This window comes from Xiphias gladius, chromosome 3, assembly GCF_016859285.1.
Source record: "Xiphias gladius isolate SHS-SW01 ecotype Sanya breed wild chromosome 3, ASM1685928v1, whole genome shotgun sequence".
In the NCBI taxonomy this organism is placed as follows: Eukaryota; Metazoa; Chordata; class Actinopteri; order Istiophoriformes; family Xiphiidae; genus Xiphias; species Xiphias gladius.
The window spans coordinates 1,534,385-1,551,937 of record NC_053402.1 but is presented as its reverse complement, the minus strand read 5'-3'; the positions used below and the strand labels follow the sequence as shown (position 1 = coordinate 1,551,937).

General features: G+C 42.6%; 1 protein-coding gene and 2 long non-coding RNA genes across 3 annotated transcripts; 1 reads left to right on the top strand and 2 right to left on the bottom strand.

Moving 5' to 3' along the window:
• Positions 1-954: 954 nt before the first annotated feature.
• hspb9 (heat shock protein, alpha-crystallin-related, 9) lies at positions 955-4,202 on the bottom strand. Its single transcript, XM_040156182.1, has 2 exons — positions 3,641-4,202; positions 955-3,471 (listed from the first exon to the last, which is right to left on the bottom strand). The coding sequence occupies exons 1-2, from the start codon at positions 3,862-3,864 to the stop codon at positions 3,009-3,011; spliced, it is 687 nt and encodes a 228-aa protein (XP_040012116.1). The 5' UTR covers positions 3,865-4,202; the 3' UTR covers positions 955-3,008.
• A 1,443-nt stretch (positions 4,203-5,645) lies between these two features.
• LOC120806231 lies at positions 5,646-9,296 on the bottom strand. Its single transcript, XR_005709659.1, has 5 exons — positions 9,145-9,296; positions 8,497-8,602; positions 8,278-8,352; positions 7,257-7,331; positions 5,646-7,170 (listed from the first exon to the last, which is right to left on the bottom strand). It is a non-coding gene; the product is annotated as an uncharacterized LOC120806231 (long non-coding RNA).
• Positions 9,297-13,547: 4,251 nt separating this feature from the next.
• LOC120806236 lies at positions 13,548-15,783 on the top strand. The gene is made up of 3 exons (XR_005709662.1): positions 13,548-13,679; positions 15,049-15,067; positions 15,516-15,783. It is a non-coding gene; the product is annotated as an uncharacterized LOC120806236 (long non-coding RNA).
• The last annotated feature ends 1,770 nt before the right edge of the window (positions 15,784-17,553 follow it).

Below are 17,553 nucleotides of genomic sequence, written 5' to 3'. Positions count from 1 at the left end.
AGTACGTATGGCAGACCATGCTGTCCTGCCGACGAGATGACAGTAACTCTCTGAGAACAACTGCTTCTCTCTAACCCTCTGTTTGTGTTTTGTCCCTCGAGGACATGAGCATCCAAGCTGTGTGCCTCTCTCTTTCTCTCTCTCTGTCACTCCCTGGTTCTCCTCCCAGTCCTCTCGTTCGGCTCAGGCTCTCTGTCCTGGACCACTGGCCATCGTGGCCATCCTCTCCAGGTGCCTGATTGCAGAGGATCTGGATCTGGATCTCAGTCCTCCAGGAGTTTCAGCATCTCCCTTTCCCTCTCTCTCTCGCTCTCCTTCTGTCTGCTTGTTTCCTCCCTCTGGACGTGTGAATGGTGTGCTTGGGTTTTGCCGTTTGTATGCTGTGTAGTCTGTCCTCTTTCTAAGTCTTCGTGGTGGAGAGGTTGTGTGGCTCAGGTCTGTTTGATGGCACCTGGAAGTTGTTTGACGTTCCCAGTCTCTAATTTTGTTATCCTTATTATCCACACTGTAAATCTACTTTGTTGTTCTAGTCTGATCTGTTTTTCCTGTTAAGTTTTTTTTTTTTTTTTTTTTTTAGGGGAGTTTTTTTCTTATCTGATTCAAGACTCTAAGTGCAGATGGTGTCATGTGCTGTAAAGACTGTAAAGCGCCCTGAGGCAAATTTGTGATTTGTGATACTGGGCTACATAAATAAAATTTGACTTAACTGACTTGAATCCAAATAAATATTTTGTGATCATGAATATCACGAGTGTGTAAAACCTTCCTTAAAGACTCAGTGACTGACGTTCATTTTTTGTTTTCTTTACCCTTTTACACAGACATTTCCTGGATTTGCATCATTCATAAAAAGTCCTGGTTTAGTTTATTAGATGAAGAAAACAACCTGACCAAAACAAAATCAAATGAAATAAAATTAAATGAGAATGCATTTCCATCTGACAAAGAAATATACCATTTATATGTTCTTTATTTTATGTAACAGCAGCCAATGTATTTCGGGCTAGATCACAAGAACTGCTCATGAAAACAAAGCATCAATATACCCTTGAAAAAACATCTTTTGTTATGTTGGTAAAGTCTTTAAATTCGATGGTGGCAGTAGTTCCTCAGTTGGATGTAATAACTGTCTTTTGTTGCAAAATGGTACCATTGGTTAATTTATTGCATAATTGTCAAAGTACTGTTTGTTGAAGGGAAGCCAAGCTCCAACTCCATAGCCACTGACTGCAACCAGAGCACGAGTGTGTTCGCCTTGGGTGTGGCTATAGCCATTTCGAGTGTGTGCTAAATCAGCTGTCGCTGTGACTGTAACTTTTGCAGTTGCTCTGGCTGTAGCTGTTGCTGTGGTTATTTTTGTAGCTAATGGCTATGGCTGCGGCTATAACCTTACAGCTAGTAAGATTGTAAAATTGGCCAAGACAGGGTTGTAAAGCCAGACCCTCCTGCCAGGATCTGAACCTGGTTATATCAGACCTGACAGATGTGTTAGCAGTACGTTCAAGGAGTTTATGAACAGCTTCATCACAACACTCAACCAACTCAACCATACCAGTTCACAGGGGGCATATAGGTTAGCCAGTGTTACACATTCAAAACCTGTGTCACAGCCTCGCGAATCAACAGTTACAGCAATAGCTACAACCATAGCCATAATCACTGCAACAGCAATGCCCAATCACAGCTTCGAGCACCTGTCACATTACCACAGCCTCACCAGCAGCCTGTCCTACGTCATTAGCCTCTGCGCGTTAGCAAACATTAGCTGCAATGACACAGACTTGCAGCACAGTTACCTTCAGTGACCAGGATTTATGTTACTCTCAACCACCATCTCATCATAACATTATGACTTCCCTTAATACTAGCTAACGAGCATATTACTCTAAACGAATGAATCCGGCTAAGTTTTGTTTCACTGTGCCCCAAAGCAAGACACAGAAGCAGGCACAGCCACGAGCCCTGTGGCCACAGTATCTCAGAGACAGTATCTGTATCTGGAAGTTTGCTCGTCTTTCGAAAAACATGTGTTGCTGTTACTGTGGATGACGGACACAACATAGGCTGCTTTCAGCAGAACTCTTTCTCACTGAAGAAATTAGTCCCTATTGAAACAATTAACAGCATATTCTGTTGACTGTTAACAGGGACGCTGCTGCTGTTCAATGTTTTATATGCTGAACATCACAAACTAACCTCCATTCACCTCCATTGCAGATATCTCAGAAATAAAACCAGAAACATTTGCATGGATGGATACCACTAGAGATCACTAAGAACATATGTTTTGTCGTTTTACTTTACTCATTTATTGATTGATTTATTTTTGTAATTTCAGTGAACCAATCCCTTCAAAGTCTGGCTATAGGTTCTCTCGTCTTCTCTTCTCCCGTCCTCCCCTGGCATTTCCCCTCCTTTTCTCCTAATGCCTTTCTTTCTTCTCTCCACTGTCGTGACCCCCTCAGGGCAGGACTCATAAAACATTCATCTGCTGCTATTGTTTTTCACCTGCTCCAGCGCTCCAACAAAAACCTTCCTTCCAGAAACCAAATGTCACTGGAACCTTTTAACGTTACTAATTCAGTCACCGGAGGGGGAATTAACCATAATGCTGGCATTTAGGATTCTTCTTCCTCCCGCCTGGTGTGCCCCCCCGCCCCAGCTCCCTGGGCCATCCTTGGCTGCTGGCACCATCTTGTGGTCACACAAGTCCATAACAAGAGTAGTTATCCGTTTGAATCCCTAAATCCCTGCACCAAGCAGACGCTTCAACACAATATAAAATCTTCTGAAAATCAAAAACTTTTTGTTATTTCAACGGTTTATACAAATTGCAAATAATTACAAAATAAAAATTCTCTTCATTTAGTAATATTAAACTTTACTCATAGACAGTCTTTTAGCGGAAGTGTGCCTGTGTTTGTGTGTGGGCACAAAAACGTGTACATTTATTTATTCAAAAACATATTGTCATTCAAACAGTATGTGTGGCCTGTATGTCGTGTGCATTAGTCTGTGTGTTCCTCCTCTGTCTTGTCCATGGAAATGGGAAATTCCAGCGATGTCCTGAACCGAATGGGCACCTGTTGCTCTTCGCCGCTTGGCTGCTTGGCCACGGGGGCGTGGATCCGCAGCTGTCCATCATCCATCAGGGAACAGGATAGGCCGGACAGGTCCAGGTGAGCGGGCAGGTCGATCTTCTGGACGAACCCTGTCTGAGACGAGGCCGAGGAGCAGAAGGAGGCGCACGAGGAGGAGGAGGAGCAGGACTGGCTCTCTTCTGCGCCCGCCTGCTTCATGGCTACCACCGCCAGGCTCCGCCCCTCCAGTTTGACAGTGATGTCGTTGGGGGCGTAACCGCGAGCATCTAGGGTCACCAGGAGGTCACCATTGTTTTCTGTGGTCTGCTGGGCTTCCTTCTGCAGCTCTTTGCTGGGAGTCTCCCTCTGCTGCTCTTTACCATCACTCAGCCTGACAAACAATCAGAATCTGGATCAGAATCGGCTCCATCAAGCTTACCAACTCGTCCACTAACAGAGCTAACCAACTATACGTTTGAATATGCCCTAAAACATCAACATTACGCACACAGACCTAATCAGGCGAACCCACTACTGAGGTACACAGTTGCTGTACATACCCTGCCAGAGTGGAGGAAAGGAGGGGCAGCCGGCCGAGTCTGAGCAGGGGGTGGCCATCGTGGAGCCCCCTAAGGAGGCCGTCGGCCAGTTTGGCTCTCCGGTTGAAGAATTCTTGCTGCAGCGAGGTAAGGGACTCGTGATGCAGTGGCCACAGCAGCCGTTCCTGGCTGAAGAAAGGGTCATTGCCAAATAGGCTGGTCAAAGCGGCGTGCTGGGACATCATGTCAGTGTTGAAAGACCGTTCTTGCCAAGAACTTTACTTTGTTTATAAGGCCACCCGCGTGCGCTGAGTATCGTAGTCTCTTGTAGTCTCTGGTTGCAGATTCCCTCTCTCAGACTGAGACTTGTCTTTGGGCTCCGGTGAGGAGTGCGAGCTGACAATTTCCTGAGTTTCTTCTCCCTGTTAGTCTTCTCTCAGCTTGCCTGGGACATTACGCATGACCCTCTCCTTTATATACCCCAGCAGCTCTGCTCCAACCCTCCCACTGTGTTATTTACACCTCATGAGCTCACTGCTGTTTGTTAGCGTGTGCCGGTGAGGTCAGGAATGCCCTGCAACTCATCAAAAGGCTAAAGACGGCTCATGGTCGCATCCTGTTTGTGTCTGAGTGTTCACACTGCTACCAGAAATGTCCTATTTCTTATTTTTCGATCCTAGTATGTAATGCAGGTACAGACTTTTAGAGTGTGTGAACAGCAAAAATGGTTGGTTTGGCCATTTTTAATGTTGCCGTATGAGAAGATCTGGGAGGACAGTGAAAATAGCTGATGTCGTGACTGAAAAAATGACTGTCCGACAGATGTCTATTCAGTGAATACCACTTCCAACAAGTGTAAGAACTCGTTTTCAAAGTTTACTGAAGTTAGATTTTATTAACAAACTTGGCGTCCTCCTAGTAACTAAACAGACTGTAAGTGACCATGTGATGTCAAGTTTCCCCTTATTGAATTAAAAAAATGTTCATCCATATGAACACCAGGTCCACAACGACAATAAAAAACTGGATCCTTATCGTAACGTTATTCCGATTGGTCAGTGAAGTCAGAGCAACGATTCTTATCACATCAACAAATCCTAGATATCGACGATCAGACAAGTACATTCCGTAATATCTTACTTGTCTGATTGGTTTTTGATTTTGCCATATATCTACATAGGAGAAGTGTGGAAGCCCATTTCTGCCAGGAGGAGGAGCCCAGGAGAAAATAAAATAATAGAGGATAAATTGTTCGCGATGAAAATGAAAGTTCTCCCGGGAAGACAAACTTGTAAGTGGGATATCTTAGCTTGGCAAAAACACTGGAAACAAGGGAGGCAGCTAGCCTGGCTATGTGCATCCGATCTCATGTGTTTAATCTGTACTAAAACGTGTGAAAAATTGTAAAAACACACACAAAAAAATTCGTACCCTCTCACGTCTTTACCATCGCAGCACTTCGAAAATGAGCTTCTACTCTGCCTGACAAAAGGCTTTAACTGGGTTTTTGTACAGACTGAACAAAGAAGATATAACATGTTATTAAGTGAGCTTCAGAGGTGCCCGCAAAACTTTTTTTTTACATTTGTGCAGGGCTAGGCTAGCTGTTTCCCCCTTTTTGCAGTCTTTATGCTTAGGCTAACTGGCCACTAGCAATAGCTTTGTATTTAACAGACAGATGTGAGAGTGGTAATGGCCTGATCGTCTATCATCATCTACGCAAGAAAGTGGATAAGCGTATTTTCCAAAAGGTATTTATACATTTTTCCTTGAACAGATATAAACTGATGTCCAGCAGCTGTTCGGCACTGAACATGTTGACCAGCAGTGTAAACAAAGCGCATCTTGGTTCAGGTTACAAGGCTCCATCTCTGCTCCTTCCAGGGATGAGCTCAGTGTGCAAACATTCTGAGAGTCTGTCTGCATGGTTGTGTGTGTGTGTGTGTGTGTGTGTGCGTGTGCGTGTGCGTGTGTGTGTGTGTGTGTGTGTGTGTGTGTGTGTGTGTGTGTGTGTGTGTGTGTGTGTGTGTGTGCGTGTGTGTGAAGCTAGCGTGCTGACATTACAAGGAGCCTGTGTCATATCTATTTGTGGCTGCCAAGGCGTCATATTGTAAACCTGCTTTCACATCATTGGCTCAAACAGTGAACTGGCTCACAAGTGATTGGCTGACAACAGTTGCCTCAATTTGGTCTCTCCCAGTTCTGCTTGTAACAGTGTGCTGAGAAAAAAACACCAGATTATCTTATATCTTGGTTATTGTTTGTGTTAAGTTTTTGTGTGTTATTCAGTTAAACATTTTGTCGGTGGTGTCGGTATCGAAGATTTACTGAAACAGTGAAACAGAGGCACTGGTCCAACTCTCTTGTAATTTCTAGGCTTTGTGGTTTTGCTGTAATGGACTGCATTATCTGCTTATGGTAAGCGCAACAGACTTGGCTTGACGGTGGATGGATTAAGACATCATCGACTGGCAGATGGTCAACCTTGAGTCATCAGAAGGGTAACTGCAAATATAAAGTGTGTCAGTGAACAAGGGGACCCAGGGACAGAAATAGAAAGGAAGAGTCAAGGTGGCTGCCTTTTCCTCAGCTTTAAATTACTGGGTTATTATTACACCACCCATCTCAGTTTGGTCATTATTAATGGTTGTCTATGACCATCCGGCTTTCGTCACCCCATGGTCATGCTGTGTGTGTAGGTGCGGAACGATGGTTTGTTGTATTCTATAATGTGTTGTGTTTTATGATATTTTTGTTGTATTTTATTCTCATTAAAAATTACACACACTGATCGTTGCATCAAATAATTATGTTGTCAATAACACTGGAAGGAATAGTTCAGCATTTTGGGAAAATACGCTTTTTGGCTTTCTTGAGAGTTAGATTGGAATATCACTCTCATGTCTGTACGGTTAATACGAAGCTGGGACCGGCAGCAGGTTAGCTTAGCTTAGCACAAATACCGGAAATGGGAAAAATCTGCTACGGTACCCTGGCTCTGTGCAAAGGAACCAAAGGAAACAAAACCCTTTCTGCAAAGCTAACCAACAGCTGGCACTGGCTTCATCTTTACCTTAAAGAAGTCCGAGCGGAATCAATTTTCTCCTCTAACTCTAAGAAAGTGAAAGGTTTACTTTCCAAAAGTGAAACTATTCTTTAACTATTTGATACTATTTTGTTAGTACAAGAAGCTAAGTGTAGGTTTAAAGAGAGGCCTTACTTGAAAAACACTGAAATAGTTTTCAAAGAAACAAGCTGGACTTACATGTTAAAAAAAATCAAAACATCACATTACTTTTGCTGTTTGAAAAACCTGCTTTTCTCATACTGACACTAATATGATCCTTCATTATCAACTTTCGCTTTAGGGACACTGAATGCAGCAGAGTTGGAACATGACGTTTGAGTCTTTCTGAATGAGCCTGAAGTCTTCTTCAGAATGAATGTTCCACCTAAAAGCTCAGCTGAGTCTGAACAAGGGATCCCGACATCCTGACCCCAGTTAACCTCCTCCACAGGGTTCATGGAGATGCTGGGCTTTGGGAGGCTCACTGGGAAAACACACACACACACACACACAATAATCAGGTTAAGACACAGCATTCAGTGTTGTAGCTTTGATCTGACTGGCATTTACCTTTGTTGTTCAGAGCTCGGTGAGTATGTAGTTCTGAGATAACCACCAGCTTTGGGTATCCTGCCCGGTCTTTAACTGGAGGTATGGAATGGAAAGATAAACAATTTTCTAATAATAAAATAATAAATATGTATATAGACAACACACCCTTTTTTTGGGCTTTATTGTGTTTTCCTCTTTCTTAGTTGCAGTGGTCATTGATTTTTTACAGTGTGATAAAAACACATCTGTTAAAAGCAGCTGCTAATTAATGATAACACTGATTGTACCATTGTTAGAGCGGGAGGTTTTCCTGGTTGATATTTCAGAGGTACCGTTCAAGACTACAGGGGTTGAATATTTGATATTTCAAATACCGGTTTTCAGTGGAGTCATCCTTTAACAATGCTTCTTGTCGAACAAGATTATCAAAATGAAACAAGCTTTTAAAAATAAAAGATAAACAATATTCTAAATTCTATATTGGTCCAGTTTGGGGAACTGCTCCATTTACCAAACATCATTTAAACACTGTGCAGACTTAATGAATATTTTGTCATATATATATATATACACACACATATACATATACATACATACACACATATATATATATACATATATATACACACATATACACATATATACATATATATATATATATATATACATATATATACATATATATATACACACATATACACATATATACATATACATATATATATATATATATATATAGGCTGTGGCATGCTGATATACATTGGGCAGCAAGATATGCCCTGTTTCTTCTAACTGTAACCTGCAACTGGTTTTAATGTTTTGGCTGATCAATGTATGTAGTGTGCTGTGGTTTTGGAAAGTATTCAGACCCCTTCTCTTTTTGCACACTTTGTTGTGTCGCAGATTTAATTTTCATTGGATAAAATTGCCATTTTGCCATGAAGCTACACTCAATAATCCATAATAACAAAGTGAAAACATGTTTCTAGAACTCATTGCAAATCTATTAAAAATCTCTTATTTACAAAAGTATCCAAACCTTTTGTGGTCAGGAGCATCCGCTTTTCTTTGATTATCCTTGAGATCTGTAGAACTCGACTTGATCGGAGTCCGCCTGTGACAAATTGAAAAGACATTGGACATAGTTTAGAAAGGGACACAGCTGTGTACATGTCTGGACAAAAGCCAAACCATGAAGTCCAAGGAAATCTACGTAGACTGCCACGATAAAATTGTGTCCTTGTAGTCCTAGACTTACCTAAACGGAAGCCACTTTAAGTAGCAGGCTTATGACAGCCCACTTGGAGTTTGCCAGACGGCATGAGGAATGACTTTGAGGGAATGAGAAAAAAAGATCCTCTGGTCTGTTGAGACAAAAATTGAACCCTTTGGGCAGAACTCCAAACAGTATGTCTGGCAAACATCAGACACTGCTCATCACCTGATACCATCCCTAGAGTGAAGCATGGTGGTGGCAGCATCATGCTGTGGGGGACATGGTAGGATGAAAGCAGCCAAATACAGAGAGGTCCTTGAAGAAAACCTGCCCTAGAGAACATGTGAAGTGAGACTTGGGCAACCGCCCACCTTTCAGCATGACAGTAACCTGCAGCATACAGCAGGCTGGAGTGGCTTCAGGACAAGTCTCTGACTAACCTTGTTTAAAAAAAAATGGCAGTTCATAGACACTTCCCACTCAATTTGTGTTTGAGAGGATCTGCCAGGAATTACGGATTAAACTGCCCAAATCAAAGTATGCTAAGGTTAGAGACCAAGAAGATTCAAAGCTGATTCAAAGCTACTACCCATCTGTAACAGAAATCACCTGTAGCAGCTCATGAAAGCACAGAGAAAAGACTCAATTGCACAAATATGAGACAAGAATTGGATTTCAAGAAGTCTTTACTTGACAAACAGGTTTCAGTAGACAGGTAAGCAGTCAGAGGAAGACGCAAACATATCCGGTAGGGAAATGGCAAAGATGAGGCCGGATGAACTTGCTGGGATCAAAACACCAGGAGCACTAAACAGCGGGAAAAACAGACGAACTGGCACTGAGTGAAGGGACACACACACTAAATACACTAGTGAGTCGAAGTCAAAGAGAGACAGGTGAAACTAATCAATGCGGGGCAAACAACCACACAGGCAGGAAACACACAAGGCCAGGAAGTGGAGTATCTGAAATGAGAGGAGGGCAGAGTAGCACAAAATAAAACAGGGAACACTGAATGGATGAATGTCATAAAGAAAAACATAACCTAACCTCTGGGGACGGCACATGACGTAACATGCTGGTCAGGATGGCAATCGTGGAAGTCCCGAATAAGGTCGGGACCCAACAAAACAACGTGACCACGGAGTTGCAGTGCAACAGTAGTGTAGCTGAATGATGGCATTCAAAAAGGCAGCTGAATGAAAGAAGTAATTCCAAAATGAAAAAAACAGCCCAGAACTGTCTCAGTGTGTTTAGAGAGGCCGGCACTTAAATAAAATACTAGAAAAAATTTAAACAAGTAGGACAAAAGAAGAAAGGTAAAAAGTTAGGGAAGTAAGAAAACAAACAGGAGTAATGGCAACAGGCTGCCTGCACGTCAGCGCATGCGCACCAAAAAAAAAGTCATGCCCTGATCAGTCAGTGTATGATGTCCTCCCAAGCACATCAAACCATCACCGATGGGGTCCGGCAGACAGTCCAGCATGCATAGTGTGCCCAAAGAAAGGGTTCTTTGAATACACCCTGAGCTGCTGCCCGAAAGCCTTGGCTAGGGTGTGGTATCGCTGGTGCAGTGATACCTACCTGCTCATGGAGCATAAAAAAAACCCCAAAAATCTGTCATTATTGTGTTGCTCTATGTGTCAGCGTCAATTATATGGTCTGAGATACACTCATACTGTGACTACTTTACTTCAATGTAAAGAAGAGGGAGTTGCAGGTTGTAGAAAAGTCACACCCAGCCCTCTGTGGTTTTGACAGACTGTTTTTTTTTAAAACCACAGGGCCAAGTGTTTTTCTGTTCTACAGCCAGGAAGAGGTACGAGGAAGCGCTGCGTTTGACTTCTGTTTAGTATGGTGTGACTCAACGGTAAAATGTCGGGATCTGGGTTGAGTACATGCTTCCCCTGGGCCACATCATTCATAGACATGGTGTCACTTTTCATTGTTTTGTTGAAAACACCCAGATTCTTTGTATTTTTTATTTTTACCTCACCAGAATTCTTCTATTTACAAGTCATATTATTTTATAAGTGGTTGATTTTAATTTGCTGCCTTGATTTCAATCACTTTGTAACTCGGCGTTTGAAAAGTTGAAATGGAGATTGTTATTACATAAAAATCATGCTGCATGTATTATGTGGATTCGGTTTGTCCTCATACAAGCCTGATCCAGTTCCCTGTCTACCTCTCCTCTCTTATCTGTTGGAGTCTGATGCAGTATCCAGTACCACACACAAGAGGTCATCACAGTATAGGTTTTTAATAAAAGGCCAAGTCCACTGTAGCGTAACTACAGGCTTCCAATAACAGGATGTGTTTTTTTCAGGCACAGTGGCTGCATGAACCACACCTTCAGGTCATTGTAGTTATTTTGGGGCCATCTTTAGTCCTGATCTCTCTGCCCTGTGGCGTTTTCTAGAGATCAGCTTCAAGTAAAACAGCATGTACAGTATGTTTGTATAAGGTCAAGTACGGTGTTCTTTTTTTGTTATCCAGATTATTTTCCACCTGTTCCACTCAAGATTTTTTTTCTCTACCTGTGTAGGAAAGAAAATGTAAAAGCTTTCCTGAAATGCAATGTTTTTTAGTCCACCTGCTTGTTACCTTCTACCCAGTCCATCTCAAAACACAGGCCGGGTTTGAAGAAGCTTTCACAACAACAGTGGGCCTCGTCACATGAGAAGGCTGAGGAAGTGACGATTGTGAGAACGAAGCCTGCGGTGGTCCTCTGAACCCTACCTCTACCTGCTTTAACTTTCCACTGCGCCGTCTTCGTGCTGAGACGTGCACTGAGCTTTCAGCATTTCTACTGCAATGATGCAAAAAGTGCAAAGATTATAGGAGAGAAACTCTCCATTTGTTTCTCCAACCAGTTCTTTATCTTTTATTTATTTATGTGTTTATTTATTAGTTCTATCTCACACATTTGTCAGTGTCGTCAATCATGTCATTTCTCATTTTTCAGCAACATTCTTGCAAATTTCTAAAAGTACCGTGACTCTATTATATATACTTTGTACTCTGAGCTTCACTGTAATTTTAACCAGAGCGCATCATGCCTGAACTGTAAATGCGCCAGTGGTGTGTAAGGGAGTGTAATGTTCACTGACCAATAACCTCATTTGCCACCGGAGATCTGTAACACACAGACACGCACACACACACACTCATAAGTTCCAGGATTTGATCTCAAAATGTTGATGTTTGGTGCTGCATTCAAGAGAACTTCCCCTGCGTGCTTGATCTCTTTCTCAATCTACACACACACACACACACACACAGGGCAGCCAATAAAGGTTACTAGGGGTCATGTCTGAGCAGTGGAACTAAAAAACAGGAAGAAATTTGAGGTGTAAGGACAACAGCGAAGTGTGACTGGTGCGTGCATGTATGTGTGTTTAGCTGGGTGAAGCATGAGACTTGAGAGTGGTCGGTTAAATGTGTCTTGTGCAATGCAGAGAGCCCATGAGACAGACATGGCAGCTGTGTGTGTGCTTTGGAAGTGATTAAGAGGCAGCAGCAACAGTAGGGAAAGACAGAGATCCCTTCATTTTGTTTTGCAGCATTTAGGGCTGTGTTCTTAGACACACGCGTGTGTGTGTGCGCACGTACACACACACACACGGACACGCACGCACACACATGCATACAGAGTGCCCAACAACTGAACGTAATTCGGACTGACAGCTAGCCTTCACGCTCCGACGCACTTCTCCTCCCAAAATGGACACAGAAGGACCGTTTTACACACACACACACACACACACACACACACACACACAAATACCCGGATAGTGTCTAAATGAGCTTTCTGTCTGCAGCAGCTGAAAACCCAAAACATCAAGTGGAGGAGGAGGAGGAGGTTGGGGGGTGGGGATGGTTCAGGGGGAGTCTGGGCCAACAGCTAGACAGAGAGATAGCTAGCCAAACCAGCAGGTTAGCAGGTCAGTTACCGTCAGATATACAGTAGCTGAGCACACGCGGACATATCAGCACACTGCTTCCTGAGGCTAAGACAGTCGAGGTGGCTGACAGGTAACGTTTCGTGAACTGTGAGAGTTGCAAAAGTGACCAACACAAAGCTGCGGCAGTAGTTTTTGTTTCACGCACAATTCAAGCGCTATTCCTGACATCTTGCACCGCACCTCCTTAAACTTACCTATTAGTAGTCGACAAGGCCAAAACTGTGATAATCCCTATAACAGCGCCGGGGTTATTTTCTCAGGACTTTAGAATGCTCCCCCAGAGCTAGAAATGAGTCAAGTTTACGTCCAAATGTAAAACGTCTTTTAATCCAATTCCCACAGTACTGGCAAAAGAAATAGCAAATGCATGTACATTTCCTTCCACTGCTGTTATGTGAATATGAGGAGATGGGCATATCAAGATAAACAGCTGGAGGTGCAAATTCTGCTCTTGGGCGCCACGAAACTACTGCAGAACAAGAGGCCGAGCAAACGTTTTTTTCTTTGCGATATTTTGACTTTTTTTTTTTTAATTTCCAGTGTTTCCACTTGAGTCTTTTTTATTTACAAACTGAAATGAATAAAAGCGAATAAATAAAAAACACATGAATAAAAACAGGTGGATGGAAACTCACTTGAAACTCACTTGAAAACTCACAGTGTAGCACTCCTTGTGAAAAATACGCTCACGTGTAAAACTGGTGCAATGCACCTTTAACACACAAACCTCCTGTCAAAATGACCAGAAGTCTTTTATTTTCAATAGCTGACAGTTAAAGGTACAGTAAGCGAGTCTACTTGAAATTCAGTGAACACCTCCTCGCGGTCCGCTAGCCCGTGTTCCTACACAGCCCTGGCTGGGAAAAACGGGAAGCGAACAAAGAGGCTCGGACCGAATCGCGAAACGCCGGTCCAGTCAGTCGGCAATCAGCAGGGGGCGATAGCGCTCGTGCACAGGACAAGGGGAAGAAGAGGAGACGGGAGGGCAGTGGGACACATGCACATGCTACTGTGCTGAACTCCACAACACGATCACATTGTCAAGAAGAAGTGAGGTGGCTGAGAAACAGCCAAAGAGGGGAAGGTCAGGAGAACAAAAAGTGAAAAAGTACTATGATCAGGCGAGGGCGAAGACGTGCGTTAACGTCGGAGAAGCTTTCTAGCGGTGGACGGACCTCCGAGAGTCCAAAGGCGTGAAGAAGGATGCGGGGGTTGCTCTGTTTCTGCCTGAGAGCTTTGGTTTCACAGAGCCAGTAGGTCAGTATTGTTTGCCTTCTTCCCAACCGGTTAGTTAGCTGGCAGGTACCTGTGTCGCATTTGTGTGTTCGGTAACGGTAACAGACATTCAGCTCGCTTTACTAAGACACGCTGTCGGTGCGACGTGGGCCGTCGTAGCAGGAGAGCTGCGATTATCGCTGTCTGCAGCTGGCGTGAGGCTCTGGGAAACCGCCTCGTCCTCTCTGCATGTTTTAGCTCCGCAGCAGCAACTGCAGCCACAGTCTGCTGTCTCGCTGTTTGCTCCATGTCATGGCATCCATCCGTAAAAGATGTGGAGGAAGACCTAAAAACACAAGTTGGCTAGCACAGGGGGATTAATTAGATTGATGCATGATTCAAAATGCTATGCCAGGTAACATTACCTTCCTTGTTAGCGTAGTTACAAACCTACAGTCGTATCTTCCTTAACTGGAGTTTGGTAAAAAGAACCTAAACAACTAACTCTCGCTAGTTTTTATACTGTTGTGTTTTGGATGCTGTGTCTGTTTGCAGGTCGGATGTCGTTTTATATTATAAGGTTTGTTTTGTTTTAGAGCATCCACGTCCACGCCATAGAAGACGCCCTGGACTCCACCATTTTGTCTTTGCCTCTGCATTTCGCGTCCATGTGTTTGGGGTGTGGTGCTTTTGAAGGAGCTCTGCAGTGTATTTGTTTTGCTAATGAGTTGAAATATCAACAGTCCTCCTCCAAAATAGTGAACTCCTCCTTTAAGCACACTCTGAAGTTATGACACAGTTTGTCTAGTCTTACATGGTTACAGCTGATCTGAGTCCTCCCCTGAAAGAAAGACGAGCGGCATGTTAAGATGGAGATTTAGAAACAAGAAGTGATGCAATCAGCTCTCAAAGCTTACGTCTATTTTATCATTGGACACCATGCCAGTAAATGGACAGCGCTTATCTAATGTAGCCAAGTGTTGGTTGACAGTACAACTCCTTTTTCATTCTGATTCAGCCAAGTCCTGTTAAAGTCAGACTGGTTTAAACCTCTGCTCTTTACCTCTCTGTTGCTACCAGCTAGTAGTCCAAAGTAAACTACAAAATGGTTTGTCCAAGCCTAGAACAGCACATAGGAGCTGTTTTTTTTATCTTCCAGGTTACGTTTAGGCACAAAACCAACTTGGTTGGGTTTAGGGAAAATTCACGGTTTTAGTTAAAATAGCTATTTTCTTAAGGTTCCTCCCTACGCGGACTTTGTCGCTCTATAATAACGTCACCTGACTTCGTCTTTTGTTCCCGTCATAATTATTACGTCCCCTAGATGGCCTCGTTGGTTTCATGTGAATTTTAAGTGAGGTTTAAGAATTAAAAAAATGATAACTTATTTTTTTGAATCTTCCTTTAACAGCCCTCCACCTCTCTGTAAGGTTAGTACACAGATCCACACAAACACAGAAAGACGGTGGAGCACTGGAGTTAAACAGCATGTAAGGCCAAAATATTTTCACATCTGTCTCTGTGAATTAAGAATTTTTTTCTGACTAAAGTGGAACTTGTGTTGAGTTTCACTGTTTTATCATGTTTGATTATAGCGTATTTTGCCAATTGTTTAATGAGGTAACAAAAGACAAGTTTGTGTATGGTAAAAGAGAAAATGAAAAGGATGTGAAAAGATTTTTCTGACATTTTTTCTGTTATTTTCATGAAAATGAAATCACTGTAAAATCGTAGACTGTGAAATTTAACAAGGGCTACTGATAAAAGGAACTTTATTTTCTTTATCGCCTGTGATGCAGGTTGGTTTTTTTTTTTTTTAATCTGAGAGTGGACGAGAAGTTGAATTTTCATAGTTGTGTTTGTGGCTGTTGGAAACAGGAGCACACTCGTACAGGTCACCATGTGGGAAACCACACGCACGGAGACATCCCAGTGAACCCGCTGCAACGCTCCGACGTACTGAAAGTCTGCTTCGCTGGGGTTGCAGGTGGATCGTGGATTCTTTTCTCATCCTCAAGCTGAGATACTAAAATGAACTGACATGGAAACGAAAACATCTTCCACTGGTCCGCAATATTGTAACGTTGTAAAATTGCCATGATTATACTTTGTATATATTTTGAATTCAATAGTTTGTTTTTTTGTCTTGAAAAAGGGCCGATTGTTACAGATCAAATTACCTGAAAAAAAGGATTTTGAGAAGATACTTACCGGTTCACATGAAATACAAGAAGAGTTAACTCAAAAGGAAAAGAGCTAAAAGAAAGTATTTGAACTTATTCTAAACAAGATAAGGAACAAAAGGGCCTAAGTGAATCTTACCTACCATTTATGTGTTGTGTTTAACATTATTTATATAAAACAATGATATTTATCAAGAAGTATCAGGTCTCTGTCAAGAAAACGACAGGTGATTATTGGGTTAGATTATTATAATGCAGAAAATAATGAGGCATTTTTTGCATGCTAACATTATGGACAGCATGATAACCAATTTAATCATAATTCATTACTTGCTAGATGATATACATTTATATAAGTGAGAAAATAACATTTATACATACTTTACTTGTTGACAACGCTGTCATTTAAATGCCTTTCTGCGCTCTTATATCCTCACAGCAAAGTAATGTTTTCAAAGCCTCCTGTGTTATCTAACTGTCACTGTCAAACTCAGGCCTGTTTCACAGTGCAGCGAAGAGAAAGGGCTAGAAAAGTGTTTATGATACACAAGAGAAAAGTAGGACGCGGTGAAGTAGAGGAGAAAAGGAACATAGAGGGGAAAGTGATTTAGAGAAGGGTTGAGGTATGTAATAGAGACAGTGAGGTGTGATTTAGGGCCGAGAGGAAAATGGAGAAGTGGGGGCACGATCTTGGCATAGACTGAGTGTCATTTAATGCAGGAGTGAGTGGAGAAATTATTGCATGGCTGCTACACTAGCTGACTATTGATGTGACACATCGCTCATAAGGCCGCTATCCCAGCTGAATGGGAATTACCCCATTAATGCAGGCTGAATGCTAACTGCTAGAGCACATATTGGGCTGCCAGCAAAGAGCTGAGCTGGCTAATGATTGTATGTCACTGTAATGGTGTGTCTCTATCAAGTGGCTCTGCCTCTGTGGGACGCTTAGCTCTTCCTCATTCTGCTCCTGGATGACCTTCCGAGATGAGCTTAAGATGAAAAAGTCATTTCTGCTAGAGGTTCCTCACACGTTCTCCACTGCATCACACCTACATTTTATAAATCTTCATCCTCTGCTGTGGAGAGATGGGATTTTTTAAAGCTATACCAACAGTCTCATCTCAGTTAAGAAAGATTCTGATTATCCCATTCACAGGACTTAGGAACAGTTGGCTTTAATGATCTAGATGCTTCCCAGGTAGAAGGCAATTCTACCCAGGGATCCTTCACGGAAATGTCCTATAGGCTGTCACAGTTTAGGGAAAAAAATGTGTCTATAACCTTGGTGCCACATCCCTACGATGCTCCAGACATGAATTTTTCACACCATGCATAGCAGAATTTGATCCAGCCCTCAGTCCGGATCTTGACTGGGGTCAGTTTTTCAGGGTTAGCATACCCAGGAGGACACTTTCACGGTGGCCATCTACCACTGGCAGCTGTGTCGGATCACTAGCCACTGTATGTGTGAAAAGGGATCTTAAATTCAGAATAAGAATTAAAATACCTCTGATAGCAGTTGTTGGTGAGAGAGTGTAGGGCCTCAAGCTGTAAGCAGACTCATTTAGGTAATGTAAGTCCTTTTAAATTAACTTTCATTCCTTCTCGGCATTGGTTTCCAACCTCAATTCAACAAAACCCCAGTTTATAGGAGGGAACATTATAGTAGCGGTTTAAAAAAACAAACAAACCATTACCTCCACGCAAATTTCCCTCTGTAAATCCCATCG

Bases quoted from the DNA above. Each gene is read 5' to 3' on its own strand.
- hspb9 (XM_040156182.1), bottom strand. From the start codon at position 3,864: ATGATGTCCCAGCACGCCGCTTTGACCAGCCTATTTGGCAATGACCCT. The intron at 3,472-3,640 runs GTATGTACAGCA...ATTGTTTGTCAG, and splicing joins CTTTCCTCCACTCTGGCAGG to GCTGAGTGATGGTAAAGAGC.